The sequence below is a fragment of the Eurypyga helias genome, unplaced genomic scaffold, assembly GCF_000690775.1.
Source record: "Eurypyga helias isolate BGI_N326 unplaced genomic scaffold, ASM69077v1 scaffold2494, whole genome shotgun sequence".
Taxonomy (NCBI): domain Eukaryota; kingdom Metazoa; phylum Chordata; class Aves; order Eurypygiformes; family Eurypygidae; genus Eurypyga; species Eurypyga helias.
The window spans coordinates 2629-20428 of NW_010246606.1; the positions used below are offsets into that span (position 1 = coordinate 2629).

The 17800-nt window shown below is 39.5% G+C and overlaps 1 protein-coding gene across 1 annotated transcript in view; it reads right to left on the reverse strand.

Moving 5' to 3' along the window:
* Positions 1–17576, reverse strand: part of LOC104508724 (putative RNA-binding protein Luc7-like 2) — a gene marked incomplete at its 3' end in the record, with an annotated part of 19622 nt that extends 2046 nt beyond the window's left edge. Inside the window, 7 exon segments of the mRNA XM_010150443.1 lie at positions 1–45; positions 2569–2745; positions 3807–3950; positions 4621–4731; positions 5606–5704; positions 15757–15851; positions 17525–17576. The exon segment at positions 1–45 is cut by the window's left edge and continues 21 nt beyond it. Coding sequence (XP_010148745.1) covers positions 1–45; positions 2569–2745; positions 3807–3950; positions 4621–4731; positions 5606–5701 — 573 coding nt within the window.
* Between the last annotated feature and the right edge of the window lie 224 nt (positions 17577–17800).

Below are 17800 nucleotides of genomic sequence, written 5' to 3' on the forward strand. Positions count from 1 at the left end.
CAGGCGTCCCTGATTCCGTTTCTCCTGTTTATCAGCCACAATCCTCTAAAAGCAAAGGAATATATTCATTAAGTTACATTTCAAAATTACTCAAAGGTGATATAAAAATAATATAGACAGTTAATATTCAGTTTTTCCCTCATATATGTTCCCTTTCCCTTGTGTATATTATTCACTCTCTCTTCCTCAGTGTATGTATTAATTGTTTTCCTCCAAGAAACGGAAGTTATTGCAAAAAGAGCTGCAGCAAACAGACGGGTGTTACATGAAGACCTGAAATACATGGAGTTACATTAAGTTTTCCTCGAAGGGGGAATTCAGAGCAGTAAGTAATGCCTTTAATATGAGAGTTTATATCATATTAACTCCCTATCATATTTTAGCTACTGGGGAAAGGTAGAAAGGAATCAGCATCAGGGGAGTTAATTGGTTTATTAACTCCTTCAGCTATGCTGTGATATAAAGAAATTCTTAAAAGGGCTTGGTTGGGCTGGTACTTAGTTTTGAGGCTACTTGTTTCTGTACTGTGAACACAAGACACATAATTACAGAGGATGCTTCAGCTGACAGCCCCCAGGTTGAACTCGCTACTACTGGGGCCAAGGCACGCTCAGTAGAGGGCCCTCAGATGTGGAACTCACAACTGGAGATCTGGCCAAACCCAAGTCTCGCCACCTTCTGGATATGATGCAAGAAATTCAAGTCTTTGTAAAGACCTTCTTCTGAGATGTGGAATTGCCCCAGCAGCATCTTGATTAGATCTCTGAGGAGAGCTCTGAGGAAGGAGGGGATAGTTATTGTTTTCTTTTTTTGTTAGTGAAGTACTTCAAAAGATAATTTTATTGATGCTTTGGGAACATGAAATAATTGTCCATGCAATTTCCCCCCCCCCGAATGGTGTAAACAATCAGTTATTTCAACCCTTTATGTCCAGTGATATCTGTATTTCCTTCTACAATACTAGTAATTTAACTACAGGCGAGGTTTCTTGTTCAAGTGACTCTCTGCATAATTTCACAGAGGGATGAGAGGAAGCACACATGATCTATTCTAGGCAGGCACCGTTTAAATCTACAGCACCTACATTTAGGAGTCTGAATTGCCAATATAGTCATGGAAAGAGTTGGGATTTCCAAAGGGTAAGTCACAGTATCCATGCAAGACAACTTGAATATTATTAGATATAAACCAAGCCAATTTCCTCAAACTCAGTAGCAGTATTTTCTGCTTTTAGGGATCAACTCATTTAGCTATTGTCTTTGGTGACTTCTGCAGTTAAATGCTTAGCTGAGCTTTGAACTCCATGATTTGCACATTAAGATCATAAATGGCATCAGTGTCCAAATCCATCCTCTTAAATACCAGAAGTCCAGAATATAATTCCAGTAAGTCTTTCTTCCAGCACACAATTTCTGGTCAAGACAGTGTTGTTTAGGATAATATTCCAACTGGATTTCAAGTTTTCAAGCTACAGAGAACATGCAACCACCCTGTAACTCTTACTTTAATAGCCAGCCTGACTTCAAGGCCTACATCCTTTTGTATCCTGACTTGGGATAGCTACAGCCTCGAGTTGTTGGCACTTATTGCATCATAAATTTAGCTTAAAAGCCTTCAATGATTACTTAGTAAAAAATTATCTTCTTTAGTTCCTGGTACCTACAGAATGAAAGTTACCTCCTAATCTTTGTCCAGAAATTAACCTAAGCTTTAGCCTTTCACACTAGGGCCTGTAGTGACAGGACAAGGGGTAACTGGTTTAAATTGAAAGTGGGGAGGTTTAGATTGGGTATCAGGGAGAAGTTCTGCATGGAGAGGGTGGTGAGGCACTGGAACAGGTTGCCCAGAGAAGCTGAGGATGCCCCATCCCTGGAAGTGTTCAAGGCCAGGCTGGATGAGGCTTTGAGCAACCTGGTCTAGTGGAAGGTGTCCCTGCCCATGGCAGGGGGGTTGGAACTGGATGGTCTTTAAGGTCCCTTCCAACCCAAACCGTTCTGTGATTCTATGATTTACCACAGAGGAGGCTGTTTGAGCTCCAAGCATTTCTGTAGATCTGTTTTGAAAACTGCCACGTGTTATCATCCTCCTTACACATTATTACCAAAAATGAGGATTTCAACACTAGCCCTATTAACATTTTATCCTAATTAAATAAATATCACTCACTTAGGCCCACTACACATTCCTCTATTTTCAAGAGTCTCATCATTACTTTTAGCCAACCAACTAGCTAAAAGTAATGTTTATTTGGCTACCTGCTATGACTGCTAAACATGTTTCAACATCACGGTTGCTCAAAATCCAGTTCTCCATTTTACAAGTGCAGTCTTTGTTCCCAAGATGCGTTACTTTGAACACTTCTTTTAATATACCTCAGTGCAAAAGAGGTCATCTTATCAAATTATCCAGATAACCAATATTAAAATAGAATGTTTAGTAGACTAATGAAATCCCAAATTTTTAGTGAACATGGAGTATTTCTTTCTGGGCATGTGAATTTTTTTCATTAAGGCTTCCTGACAAATAATGAAGTAGGAGTACACACACGAAAACGTAAGAATGATTTACCCTAAGTTCCTCAAGCTTCTCTCTTATTTCAATAAATCCTAAATGGAGTTTTCCTCCAAAGTGGTCAGCAAGTCGTCGGTCGTTGTCATGAAGACCAAGGTAAGCCGAGCAGACTTCACAAACCCGTAGCTTCTGCTGCTGAAAGCTGGAGGCAGGCATGGAATTTCTGTATACTTCCTAGGGAAAAAAAGAAGAGGAGAATTGCTAACTGTTACTTCTCAACACACAGAAATACAAAGATAACGGGCCACCGAAGACATACCACAAATTGATAGCCAAATTCAGTGTGCACCAGCACACCCTTTAGTTAATTCATGCCACTCATAAATCAACTGTCTCATTAAGATACAAGGCGGGTTCCTTATACTGAAGATTGGACGTATTTAAAAGCAGGACATCAGCAACTGGTTTTGCAAGTGAAACAAAGTGGGGTGATGAACGTTACTGAAGATCACAAGACTTAGAAGGATGAACAACTGTTTCATATGCAACCATGAATACACGTTAACACTACAATTTCTATGTTAATGTATTATGAAAATACTACGCACCGGTTTAAATTCTGAACCCAGTTTAAAACCATAGCAGCTTCTTGAGAAATCTACCTGCAATCTTAGACACTAATTAAACAAATTATCTGAGCTAAATTTGTCTACAGACGCTCAGATGACAGACAAACAAGACCGCCAGTAACCCCTGTGGTACCATTAAAACAACTGCAGATGTTTGTTCCTACAAGTTTAAGTATCTTGGTGAAATACGATATAGGAAAGCTCTTGGAGAGTTCTGCCACCTGAACATTACAACAAGGACAGTTTGACTTGCCTGATACACAAGCCACTAATTATCTTTTAATGAAGCCCATGGTTCACTCACTGAAGCTTTCCAGTACAAGCCACATCAGCACACCACAGGCACAACAGGTTTGCTGCAGCAAGAGCTGTGAGACCAAAAGAGCTAAGTCAGTCCAGCAAAAACAACTGCAGTCTCCACAGACTGTGCTTGTCGACATATCCAAGCTAAGATAAATGCATAATCTGTGGAAGTAAGTGTAATTTTAATAGTACAGGTGTATAGATGTTCTGCGTAGGATGCCACAACGCAAATACTTTAATTTTACATGAAGCAATTAGTTAAGGAAGCGATAGCGGATAAGACATCTTGCATACAGATGCCAACCAACATTTAGTACCAGACCCTGCCCTCTCCATCCCTCAAGCCTTATATAATCAACTTACTTCTGCCTCTCTCTTCTTTACCCGAGCCTTCTCAACTTCATCCATTACTTTCTGAGATTCTTCCACATTCCCATCAGCTCCAAGTTGTTCTACTTTGGCCAGCAGTTTCCCAATTTCTTCATTCAATTCATGAACTCTTTCAGCCTTGAAAGACAAGGAACAACTTAACACAGGAAATGCTTTTAATTATGGAAAACAATCTGAGCTACTACTGAGTTATTATATGCAGCATCAGAAGGAGAGAATTAAGAGAAACATGCAGAGAGAACTTCTCCAGGTAGAAGTCGAAGAGAAGTTGGCTGATGTGAAAACACACACAGACAGGCTAAATTAACAAGTCTATGTACCAACTCCAGAGCAGGATTTTGTTCAGAAACTTCAAGTAATTCACACTGTTGTCTGTACCACACAGTCTTGCAAAATTAGTATTTGCACAACCATTCCTCCTAGTATGTGCATATACATTAAGAAAAATGATAGAAGGGTTTTCTTTCAGTTAAAAAACATAGAGAAAAGCACACCAACTTTTGTTTATTTTATGGATGAAATTTTGATCAAAAAGCATAAGCATTACTAACATTTGTATGCTATGTTATCACAGAGTCAAGTTTTCTGAGTTCAAAAATACCAGAGAAGTCTCTTCCCTGTGTTCTCTCCGTGCTTTAAAGGCAGTTTTGGGAAGGATGGAGAAAACACCGTATTTCTTCCCCTCCTCAGTATGAGTTCTCATATGGAGAGCTTGCCAAAGCCTTAAACTGGCTCCTTAGGAAAAAGACCTTCAAGGTGACTTCAGTAACTAGTTTTAGATGCTTACTTTAGCTGCAACTTCAGCACTGATCTCTTCTTGGGTTTCTGCTAGTCTTTTCTTAGCCACTTCTGTTCTCCTGTCACAGTCTGCAATAAATGACTGCAGGTGGTCCATTGCCTAAAACATCAATAAAAACACTGATCAACGCTATCAAGAGCATGAATATTTCATTAGCCATAACACCTTCCAGGTTTATTAAGACTTAACTTTCCTAAGTTTTTGTTAGCGAAACTTTTGTATAACAGCCATCTAGCCGTTTATGGTGAGTAATCACATACATTAATACACAACACTTTGAAAGTCATAGTCTACATGTTGTTGTAAGTACTTGCAGAAATTTGGAAGTGAACCTGTCTTCTCCAAGAAGTAAGCATTTCTCACACACATTAAAATTCTTCCCAGGATATTCAGGTTCACCTCACCCAGCCAATACATGCAATACTGCAACTTTTTCTCTAGGGTTTTAAGCTATTGAGCATATTAACACCATCCCTCCAAACAACCACCACCACCAACCCCCAAGCCTTTTTGACCAAGCAAAGACTAACTTCCCAGTTGGGAGATCAAAACTGTGTTACTCAAACTACAGCGTCCTGAGACACCACATGTGGTTTGTTATCCCCCATACAAAATTCTGTTTTTCCAATAAGCATAGAATTTACGACTCTCTTCAAAGCATACACTGCCTTATTTTGCTTGCTATTTGAGAACAGTAGGACAGAATCCAGGTTTATGACAGCTTGTTCTGTGGAAGGCTGTTAACAGTTGTACCTAGAGATGACTACCAATCCAAATTACATGCTTTATTATAATCATGAAGAGGCATCTATCTTTTATAGAGCTGCACCAAGGGTTTCTCTGCCTCTTTCTATAAAGTTATTTTCCAGAAGTTTTCTTTCTGTGTGTACCAAAACTTAACCCTTGTTGCCCCATTTATCCACCTGGGTGCACAAATTACGCTTTCTCTACGCCATTAAGAGAAAATACATACATCAAGCTCAAAGAAGAAATCCTGATCTTTGGATGCTATTTCATAGTCTGCCCTTAATGCCAGGTCATGCACCTTCAGACACTCTCCAAGGTCCATTCTCTGAAACAGACAGAGGGAAAATGGTGTAACTTTTCAGAAGTGCTACAAGGAATGAAATCAGCATGATTTTCTGAAACAGTCAAATATTCTGAAGCAAATCATCTCCCCTGTGGGAATGAAAGGACAGTTTAATAAAGCTCTAAGACAATACCAGGCCTTTAATAAACATTCACAAAACAGTAAAGGCAGACAGAATGAACAGCTTATCTTCTCATGATGGCTGTTTGCATCAGACAGTACCATTAATGTCCTGCAAAAGTGTTGTTTCACTGAAAGTTCAAAAAAGTGACCGAAGTGGGACATGCTGTATTGAGTTAACGCAGCTAGGAGAAACAAGTTCGTTGCAAACAACTGGCAATGAAATGGTCAAATGCTTGATCTGAACCATTTGCACACTCTGTGTTTCCCAGTTTTATTCCTCACCTGAACTAGCTACAAGCACAGCTCCACTGTAAGAGCTGCTTAAAAACCATTGCTGAAGCACTTCAAGTGTGATAGCCAAAAAGCACATCCCAGAGAAACACTTTGCAGATGAGCAAAGACGAACTTAGTGTTGGACTGTGTTCAGGAACCAAGGACAAAAAGAGGTACAGTTATTTTACTTGTAAACTAAAACTGTTCTAGAAAGAGCAGGAGGAAGTGTGAACTTAAAGTAAGTAGGCTGCATCACTAATACTGCATGAGGTGCCACTGAGAAGAGTGCCCAGAATCTTACTAGGCAACAAATACTGTTTCTGATATTGAAATCTGCATGCCACGCAGTGTAAGGAATTCTAATTCAATCCTCTCCCTGAAAGTTTGTTTGGTGATCAAGACAGAACAATGTGCCCATGAAAAAAAAACCAAACAAACAACTAACCAAACAAAAGACACCTGCAAAACCACACACAAAACACCCACCCACTCCCCCCCATTCAAAAAAACTAGTTATAATGGAAAGAAATTGAACAAAACCAAGGCACCCTGTATGTAAAAGCACAAGCTGATGTATAATTATTGAAAGTAATTATTATTTGCGTCACTTAAAACCAGTACTGTTTCAGTCAGGTCTGCTCTTGGCACTGCTCACTTAATACCAAGAAAAATCAGTTGTTTCTTAACACTGAAAGCACATAGTGAAAGTTGAACTCTGATGAAAAGCTGTTACTGTTGTAGTTTAAAATAATTAATAACTTGTGAGTTTTTTAAGTAAAAGATGAGCCTTAACTCAGAAACAAAACCAACCCCAACAGAATTCACATGACACTACGACACACTGTTCATTTTATGTATTTTACACTTCTTTTCCCTCTGTCCAATTTGGATTTTCCCTCCTTAAGACAGCACGTTTTCCCATTTCTTTTCTTCTTACTGGGAATTGCAAATCCATAGCCTGAAAGGATGGCAATTAATCTGAAAGAGCACCACTACTGAAAATATTTGTCCTCCCTTTATCACTGGGCTGTGCAACCCCACGCTGGTACATCTGCCTCTGCAGCTGAACACATGCTGGGTAGTCACTGGGTAAACCAGGTTTTAGCAAACCAAAAACCGAGGCAGTTTTTCAGCAGGGTGCCTTTGTCCCGCATGTCAGCGTATCTGCGTGGCCGCCTGACAATACGTGAGGGGCAATGTAACAGTGCACTTCAGGAGCGAGGATCCCTTACTGTATCAGCCTGCCACGTCAGAAACTCCTGAAGAGCTTCAGTAATACTAGCTGTAATTTGGGGTGATGAGAGGGTGTTACAGAGGATTTTTTGGTTAGACGTCTCCATCAGAAAACAAGGAATTTTGGCTCCCCTTCCCCTCTTTGATCCAACAGAGTGCAGGCTTATAAATGTGTGGCATAACAGATGGGGAGCAAGAACAAGCAGGTACAGGAGAAAAGGATTGTTTTTCATTAGCTTTGCTGCTAAAGAAATCATATTGTTGGAAATGCTCCTTAACTCAGCCTGTACTAGTCTTGGCTAATCCTTTGAAAGACCCTCGCAGAAATACTAATAAATGTCTTTCTTAGAAGTGCTATTAGCAAACCCTGAAGCAGAGAGGTATGAAAAAACCCACTGAAAACTCTTAAACCAGTTTGCATAGTATATGCAGAATCGGGCTAAAAAGCACCTCTCTGGTGTAAGTGCTGCAACATTAGGCAAAAAGAATTCATCCTGGGGATGATTCACTACTGTCAAAGCCTGTGCTGGATGAGGATTGCTGAGGACCTTAATAAACACAGAGCAGCTCACGTTGTAATTTGGCTCATACAGCTAGTTGCAACACACAGACGGAAGTGGACGGAAGATAGAGTAAGACACATTATTTTCATTTTCCACATGCCCACCTCAGGATTTAGTACCACGACATGCCCACCCCCACCCCGGATGCAAAGACCAAGCATTGGTAGTTGGCCATTTAAAGATCAATCACATGTGAAACAGAAGATGGCTCTGAGGGAGACTGATGTTCACACCCTGAGCTACTAAGGAAGGCTTAAAAAGAATGCCCATGAACTGTTTGTCACTGTCGACACACTGACTTTCAGACAGACTTACACCACAGAGTGATTTACGGAGGGGTCCTGATGAGTAAAGCGAATAAAGGTGAGAACATTCAAGTCTCCAGGCTAGACATAACTGAAGTTTACTGGATACGTGAAGCCATGTGTCGGGCCTTCTGCAGTCACTGCACTTTTACTGAAGATTAAAACCAGAAAACAAACCTACGTATTCGGAGAATCTTTCTTACAAATGAAAGCTATTGCTGGTAAGTCTAGAAAACAGCCTAGGCAGCCACATGCAAAGCAGGATACCAGGAGTCCTTTTGCTACTGCTGAGTGCTGCTTAAGAAACTAGTGCCTTCTACTAACAACTTCCTAACCGTTTTCTGTAATCCCTTTTTTTTTTTTAAATTTCTCTGTGTTATATGGGCAATTAAAACTACTTGGTTTCCCAGAGCTGACGTTTAGACAACTGGTCTTTCACCCCAAACACCTCATGTTGCAACAATTTAGCAATCATTTCTGTTATCCCATCCTCAAAATGGATAGGATGCCTTTGGTATTAATACAGAAATACAGATTACATACATTTATCACGGAACAGTTTGGGTTGGAAGGGACCTTAAAGACCATCTAGTTCCAACCCCCCTGCCATGGGCAGGGACACCTTCCACTAGACCAGGTTGCTCAAAGCCTCATCCCGCCTGGCCTTGAACACTCCCAGGGATGGAGCATCCAGAGCTTCTCCAGGCAATTGTTCTGTCCCAGTGCCTCAGCACCTTCTCTGTAAAAAAAGCTCAACAATGATGCATAGCTCTGCTTCAATCAAATCAGAAAGGGGAAAAAAAGAAAAAAAGAGAATCCCATGAGTTGCACATGACTAGATGAGGAAGAGCTGGCTGAGAACTTGAAGAGTTTATCTGCAAATTAAGTGTGTGCTCAGAGTAGCTGACACTAGTAACTGAATCAGAGACTAAATTGTGCTGTGATGCTGTTTCTGGAACATGACATTAAGTCAGCTTTCTTCTCAGATCTTGAGCTACCTACAGCAAAATTCCCATCTTGGCACTTTGACAACTACTAGACGTTCCTTCAACATCAGAGATTAGATTATCGAATGTACTTCCTATGGAGTGCAAAAAGAGTGAGAAAAGCCAAAGCTACTTAAAACACAGGGGGCTGATGTCAGCCAAGTGTGACATAGTAGCAGACACTATCAATGCTTCTAAAACCAGAGTGCATTTTTGATGGGTTTTGTAAGATACTCTGGGCAGACATGCAGAGAGGTCTTTCTAGCTATAAAGACACCCATATCAAAGCAGTTCACATTCAGCAAGAGAAAGGCCTATTGTTTGTTTGTTTGCTTAGGAAGATCTGAAGTGACTGAAAAATTCTATTGGAGGAACCAGATCTTTCCCTTTATCAAACTGTCATGGCAACTGCTGGGGTCTGTAGGAGAACCCCTTTGTGACTGATAAAAAGAAGCTGCAAGCAAACTCTTTGCCGAGACCTTCCTTTTCATCTGCACTAACAATTTTGTTTCTGACAGAGTTCTAGACTTGTGATAAAGCCCGTCCTTTCTTGCACACAACAGAGGGAAATTCCTAAGGATGATCTAATAATGCATAATTTAAGTCCTCTGACTCCACTGACAAGGTTAACTTTTGCAGGTCTTCAACAGCAGTAAAGAAATGCTGAGCTAAAAAGAGGCAGAAATTAAGTTACTGAAGACCTTAGCAACCACTGAAAATTCCAGGAATCTTCAGAAGTATCATACTACTTCAAAGACATTTCTCCCTTTAACCACACTCTCACTTCTGAAGACTTCAAGCCCTTAGAACAGATCTTTACTGAAAGAAAGCTAGGAGCAGTCTTTCATATTTTCAAATGAGATATTTCAATGTTTATATAGTATTTGGTGTCATAGCCTGACTACAGAATATATTAACACTGAAGCCAGACAACCATACAGAGAGTAACAAAGCCCTCTTAACTTAGATAAACATATTAAAATGGAATATTTGTGAACAATCAGTTCACTTCCCTGATGATGGTCAAACTAAGAATAGGTTTCAAGGGGCTGACATGATCACTTGCTGGGGCAACAGAGCACTTTACAACTCATTACCACTGGGCTGATGACTACAAATGGAGGTCTCTTATGCAAGCCTCATTTAATTTGATTTACCAGGCTGAAGCAGTTCACATGATCAAATCAGTCCCGAACTGAAAAGCTGATGCCCTCCAGCTGAATGCCTGTTTTTTGTAACACCACAGCAAGTAACACCGGCACACCTAAGTTTTAAGGGTGGAAATAGTTCCACTGAAACAATGGGACTACAGGTGAAGAAATCTACTCCAGATTAAAATATCTTACTAACACTTATTTGCAGATGTGTGAACTATCCCAGCTTCTCTTCCACAGTAAATAAAAGGAGATGTAGACAGCAGAGTCAGTGAGCCTAAACGGGTTCAGCATACCTTGAAAGGATACCCAATGGCAGGTGAACTGAATCTTTCTCTAGGCTCCACTCCCTTCTGACTCCAGTGCAAGCTTTGACACCTAGCTCCTCAGCTGAAACCTAAATTTAGATGTCTTAATCTGGAGCTGAATTCCACCCCTAATAAGCTTAACGTTAATCACGTATTAAAGTATATTGCTAAAACAAGGTCTCAATCAATATGGTTTTAGTCAGGCAGCATCCTGAAGAGCCCAGTGCAATAAATTCATGAGCACCTGAAGATATGTTTAACTGCAGGACTGAGCTGAAAGAGCATACTTTGAGGTCTGTATAAATAAAATGCAAGCAGCAATGTTCCAAACAAACACGTATAAATACAGAGTTAATCCATTGAGCAGAAAGGAGTTTCTCAACTATGGTTTGCAAGACCACATGCAGTATTTGTGATTTTTTTTTCAACAGGGACATATATTGAAACTAATAAGAAAGTCAGATTGCTGCAGAAGTGTTGAACTGCTTGGGCTCTTCAAAGATAGCCAGCAGGTTACTACAAATAATCAGGGCATTACTACCTTTAACCTTATTGAAGGTATTTGCTTTATATCTTCCCACCTTGTCATTTTCATTAGTACTCAGATATTCATTCAGAAATATACAAAGATAGAGAAAACACATCTTGTAAAACCTGCTGAAGACAGCACAGAGCTTACATTCAGAGAATGTTGCTTAATAGGTCTGTATCATTATGGGGAAGTCATCTGACTCCTACATATGTAGCTTCAGTCCTAATCTCATAATAATATACATAAACAAATATCTATGTAATGGTAACAAAAAATAACTCAAGAACATGGGTTGGGGAAAAAAAACAACCCACACAACCCAACACCCACAAGCCTGATCATCACCAAGGATAAAAAAATTAAAGTAACAGTGTTAACCCTTTAGGACAAAAAAGGTTAAAGAAAAATTGCTAATTTTAAGTGGTAAATTATTGACTGTGTCCCAGTAGTTAGGGTTTACAAAGTCCTACTATTTTCTCATTACAAAAACTTCCACTTGAAAATGAGTAAACTCCTAAACCACTAACTTAACACATTTGAACCAGTGCCCAGGTGATCATTACAAAAAATCAGACCACCAAAACATGAAAAAATGTCAGGAAAAAATAAAAGAGCTTTAGAGAGGCATTGTCAAAAGCAGGTTCTGAACAGACACTGTGCTACAAGCTTGAGTACAAAGTAATTTCTGTGTTCTTACCAATTAGTTTGCTATGTGCCTCACACAAAGTTCTAAACACATTTAAAAACCAAAAATCAGAGCATGACAGACTTGGAATTATCATTTAATAAACTGAAAGAGGATGCTATAATTTTGTATTTGTTTCCATATTTGCTGTTGGGACTCATTGTTGCACCTATGTCTTCCATATAGCCTATTATTCCCACTACTCTGAGACGCAGGCCATAAGAAAATCCAAACCCATACTCCCCGTCTCTCTCCCAAGTGCCACACAATCATCTCCTGCAGGCACTGAGGCACCTCTGAGTGCGCGACTTAGAATTTTCAAGCCTACAAAACCAGAAACCCAGTAGAACACAAAGATGTCCCTAAATAAAATAGGAATGTAACCGAAGTCTCCTGATTTAAGCAGGTAACAACTGAATCTCATTAACAGACAACTAGACAAGTCTATCCAGAAAAGTGGAAGATGACAGTACTGATACAGAATGAACTGTTCTGTTGGCAACAGCAGCCAGAAGAATGAATAAAATTTCAAAATACAGGTAATTCTTATGGCTTTACACTCCTAAGTCAAATATTTAGGGTTCCTTTACATAAAACTTTATTGTTCCCTTAATTACAAACTACTCTGGGAAAGGAAGGCAGAGAAATGCAAAAGAAAGCTCAAAAAAGTAGGATGCTGTGCATCGTTGTCAATCTAGACAATGGAAGTTTCCTAGTAAAACTCAAAACTTTACTTCATTGCGTGGATGCATTCTTCCTGAAATGCTTCTAATACTAACCAGAAGATAAACCCAATCAAAGAAACTTGAGGAAAATGACGGCTGCAAGTGTTCCAGAGAGGTCTGGGAATAACAAAAGACTTTGTACAATACCTTTAAAAATAAGCACGCAGTTCATCTGCCAAGAGAAGAGATTAACATATACAGAAAGCTGGACAACAGAGTCTCCAATCTTCTAAGAAAAAGATATACTGGTAAAATACACTTTTACTGATGCATACTGCAGCCTGGGGAACGTGATTTTATTGTCAAGGGAAATCAAGTCATGGGCAGAGTTCTGGCTATTTGTCCATTAAGGAAAAGAACAAACTAAATGAACAGAGCCTACTCACATGAGTCATTTCGTTTGCCTTGCCTTATCTGTGAATGTCCTCCTGGAGTGTTTTTGAAAGAGTGGGTGGACTGGAATCGCATGTAAGTCTCCATCTTGCAGACAGGAACAGTAATATGCAGTTCACCAAAACTGCACAGATTATCTTGTGACACAGCAATTCATGTCCAGTATTCTACCGATTCTAGTCAATTTAGAGATTTAACCCCATAAAATGTCCCCAGATAACTTACCAATTCAGAAGCAAAATATTCTGGATTTGAATTAAAAAAAAAGTCACTCAATCTTTCTTACCCACTGATCTTGAATGTGAAGATGCATCAAAATTTTCCTGTCAAAACTCTGGAGAGAGTTCCACAATCATTTCCCAAAACAATGATAAACTGTTCGGTCACACTACATGCTTCTTGCCCTTTTAAAACCTGTGCTACTAAGACAGAAGGTCCATTTCTTCAGACCCATGACCAGGTAAAGAGCAGAACACCACACGGGTCAAATAAAGCCTCTCTCATGAGTCCCTTTCTGCTACAACCACACAAGGGATTAAACTAGTCACTGTATTTCTGGACCCAGAATTGCATTGGGGAACACATTTTGTGGTCTGATGACTAACTGCATTATGAGGGAAAAAAATAAGATAAAAAGAAAGACTGATATTCACTGACTAAGTAGTTTCATTTAGTACTCCAAGAGCAGCAGAACCCTGTACGAGACAGATGAGAACTGTCAGTGAGGACTAACCAACTGGGTAAACAGGCCCAACCCACGTGCTCAGCCTGCACTATAGGAGGCATTATTGCATGACACCTGTGACTTTCATAGTTCTAAAGATAAAACATTTCTTACTTGCTGAAAGACAGCCAGTCTAGAAATCTTTGCTTATAGAAATTGGACCACAGTGAAAAGCTGTCAAATTAATCTTGTAACATCATCTTCTTGTGGATTCTGACCAACAACTGTATGTTTCTGTAGCACACGGTTATGTCCCCTATCTTCCCCCAACCATGAGCTATTTTGCTCATCACAACCAAAATGCTGGACAATGTGACAGATGCGCAAAGAGGAAACCGTTCTCCTCCTTCCTCCTCCTTCCCGCTTCTTTTTGGGGCACTAGTGCAGAGAACAAAATGAAACTACACGCACATGGATTGATGGATACACAAAGCACTGTTACCAATTCGCTATCACTTACAAAAACTAATGACTGGAAGGTAGGGAAATAGGTGCGAGATGTACTGAAGATAACTGACACTGAAAACAATGCACATCAAACACCACATTGACTTCAAGATACCTGAACTGGGTTACACAAAAGAAAGAGGAAGGAGTGTCTTCAAGGTTAGGGGGGAGAAAAAAAAAAAAATCTAGGAAGCCACAAGACTTATGAGTAAAGATCAACAGGTGGGCCTTTTTTATTCCACTGCCTTTTTAATAAAGACAAATGCTAAGTGCCCTAGTTAGCTCTACTACTTAGGTTGCCTCTTCTTGTGCTTATCAATTACAGCTGCACCTACTTTTGCAGGGACTCTTAAGAGGAGGGAAGGACAGACTGCAAATATTGATCTATCAGTACAAGTGCCAAAATTAGTGTCGGTGTGCATTTTTTAAAGCCCTTTGATCAACCAAAACTGTTATGGTTAACTTATAATCACAGCTACCTGGAAAGATACGAGAGGCCAGGCGACAGGTATATCAGTTACCAAGTCTACGTATTTCAGGTTTTGATTTTGCTAATGAACTTCACTCTGTATTTCATTAAAGGCTCCAGTCAAGTTAGACAGTTGGAACAATTCAGCACAGAGAACCAACAGTGCTTCAAATAATCCTGAAGACAGGTTTTCCAGCACTTATTTTCCCCGCTGCCATAGCGTAAGAAAACGTGCCAAGGTGAGTAAGGAAAGCTACCAAGGTGCAGCGATAAGAATGGTAGGCACAGGGTACTCTACCATCATATTACATATCTCTGCTGTTAATTCTTCTAGCACCATGGAATGCTGGGTTAAATAATCAACACAACGTAACTTACCTGCCTTTCACAAAGAATAAACTCCCTTAATCAGGCACCATAAGGTAAAGCACGGGCACACCGTTATAGCTATCGGCATGTGTCAAAGCCCCTTCTTTGCTCTGCTTAGGCAGGGGAACCTCTACTATAGAGTACACAAGAATTCAAGCCAAAAAAGAGAAGTTATTAGTATGTCCTGAGTGGATATTTTCAAACTGCCTTATAATTTGCAAAAATGGCCCAGTAACTGGATGCTGTACACTGAATGTCACTATCATAAACAATGTATCTCAGCTTCTAGAAATGAAATTACTGGAACCGTCAAATGTTTTCCTTAAAATGTTTCTGAAGAAAGATCACCTCTCTTCCCTGTACAAACATTTGTGGGGTAATTTCTCACTGCAACATAAAGTTATAAGAACATAACTCTGTATTTTTTTTCCTCTACTAGTTGCAACAGCGACAGCTTAAAACCACTTTGCTATAGCACAGTTCATGTAAGTGATCTTAGGTATTTTAGATTTTTTTATGTTACAGCACACAATGAAGAAATTTTAAGTAATAATTAGCACATGGGAAAAGAAACTTGGAAAAAGTAACTTCATAGCCCTTGAATTAATTGTTTATAAAGGTTTCTCTGAACTACCAGAGAGCATTAGATGCATACTTGTTGAAAACTGCCAAGAGATATTACTAAGAACAACTATAATTCAATTTCTCTGTTCTTATTTACATCAAACAAAGTTTAGCTACATACAGTTCCAGAGAGCACATCATGAGGGCAGCAGTTGAGAAGGTGGCTCTTGCACACTCTGTCATCACTGAACTTGATTCGCTGACGGGTCGTGTCACCTGCAATATAGAAATCAACATACTCCAGGTCAGAAATCTGGGGAAGCCAGACATGTTCTGCAGGTTACATGCAAAGCATTAACACTGCCCTGTCACACAGTGAAAGCCTAAGGAAACTAGAACTTAAAACACTGTACGCTTCTTGGTCAAGGAACACCAAAAACAAATACATGTTTTAATGCGCTATAATGCTATTTTTAAATCCTCTAACACTTCCCCTTCAAAGGTGCAGTGTGAAAAGGGCTTGAAACCAGAAAGACAGCATTATCTTAAAAACACTTTGCTAAAACAACATTTGTTAAATGAGCCATATAACGTTCTATTCAGATTTTGCATATAATAGTGATGTATTTGATGCAACAATTATCATTATTAAAGCGCCTCAAACACAAAATGGTACACATTGAGTCTTCACTGAATCCCACCTGATACTCATTCTATGATTTTGCTCTTGGATGCAATGCACCCTCTTACTTCTGATGGGAGCAGCATAAAGAGTTGGTGGACAAGTGATTTTAAATGCTTACAAACCTGAAAAAAAGTCAGTCAAACATATGGACATAGACTATACACAAAATTATTTTACAGATGTTTGCATATCTCTGTATCATAAGCCTTTTTTATCTTCCTCTACATGCTGTTTGTTGGGCTGGGAACATCTTTATTGTATCTTCATGACGACAGGCTGTAGTTCCTGCATCAGCAGAAGCATCAGCCTGCTCACACACTGCGGTCCAATTGCAAGTTTAAAAAAGCCCATCTTCGAGCGAGACCCGAAGTCTTCAGAGCAAAGTAACCAGCTGGTATTTGGAGGACAAGGGTGGGAATGTGTTTTCCTTGGAGTCACAATGTAATTGTCACTATTTGAGATGCAGAAGAGACCCCACTGCTATGGCTCTCTTCTTGTTAAGACACAGGCATGATAAAACACCTTCGTCTCTCTCAAGATGTATCTATTTACTCATTTTTAACACATAACTTATCAGTATCTCTAATCACTGAAAACCTACTGGTGAATTACTGAAGCAAGGAGGGCTGCTGGGGGGAGGGGGGAAAGACAGTGAGTTCAGATAGCAGCCTTTCCCATTTCATCAAATATTTTAAAGGATGTAGACACATTTTGCAGTTATTAAAGTTTTTTATGGCTTCATGACCTGAAACACTGGAATTTTTAATCTATTAAACAATTCAAGAAGCCAAACTCATTACTCAGGTAACTACAACAGATGGGAATAAAACACCTGTAGCTTCTCAGTCAAGCCTTTCTTACTGTTATGCAATCAGATTTTAAAATACCAGTTTTACGCATAAGATTCTAATGTATAACGTTTTCAGATGGGCCATATTTCAGATTATTAAGCAAACAAAAGTTTTCAAAACCACCACATGCTTAATTTGCCTGCGGGATACGACAGTTAAGACCTGTAATCCACAGGCTAAAGGCAGCTTCAAAGCAGTTCAACAATAGGTTTTCTGGAGGGTGACCTTACTGCTTAGTTATACTTACACTACAAAAAAAAAGTAGAGCAATCCCTTTATAATCATGCCTGCCACTGCAATAAAGAGGTTTGCCTTTTTTTAATTTTTTTTGAGGTGGATCCATATTTTTTTAAACACATAACTGCGTTTGTTCCACATTCATTAACACATCTGAAAAGTTATTGATAACTCACGGCTCGGCGAATGCGGGGCCTTTCTGACACTCCCTTGCAGATTGATGTAGGCAGGCAAAGATACATTGAACCTTTATAAATAAAACAAGGGGCCAGATTGTTCAGTTTGTATAGAATAATAGACTCCGCCAGCAATTTTAACACAGCATCTAGAAACACGTTGACTGTAAAGATTCTTCTATATAAAGACAAATGAACAAAATCAAGAAAATTAACTTAAAAACCAGACAGCCAATGGCCTAGCAACACTAACCTACCAGGAGTCACGGAGTTAAG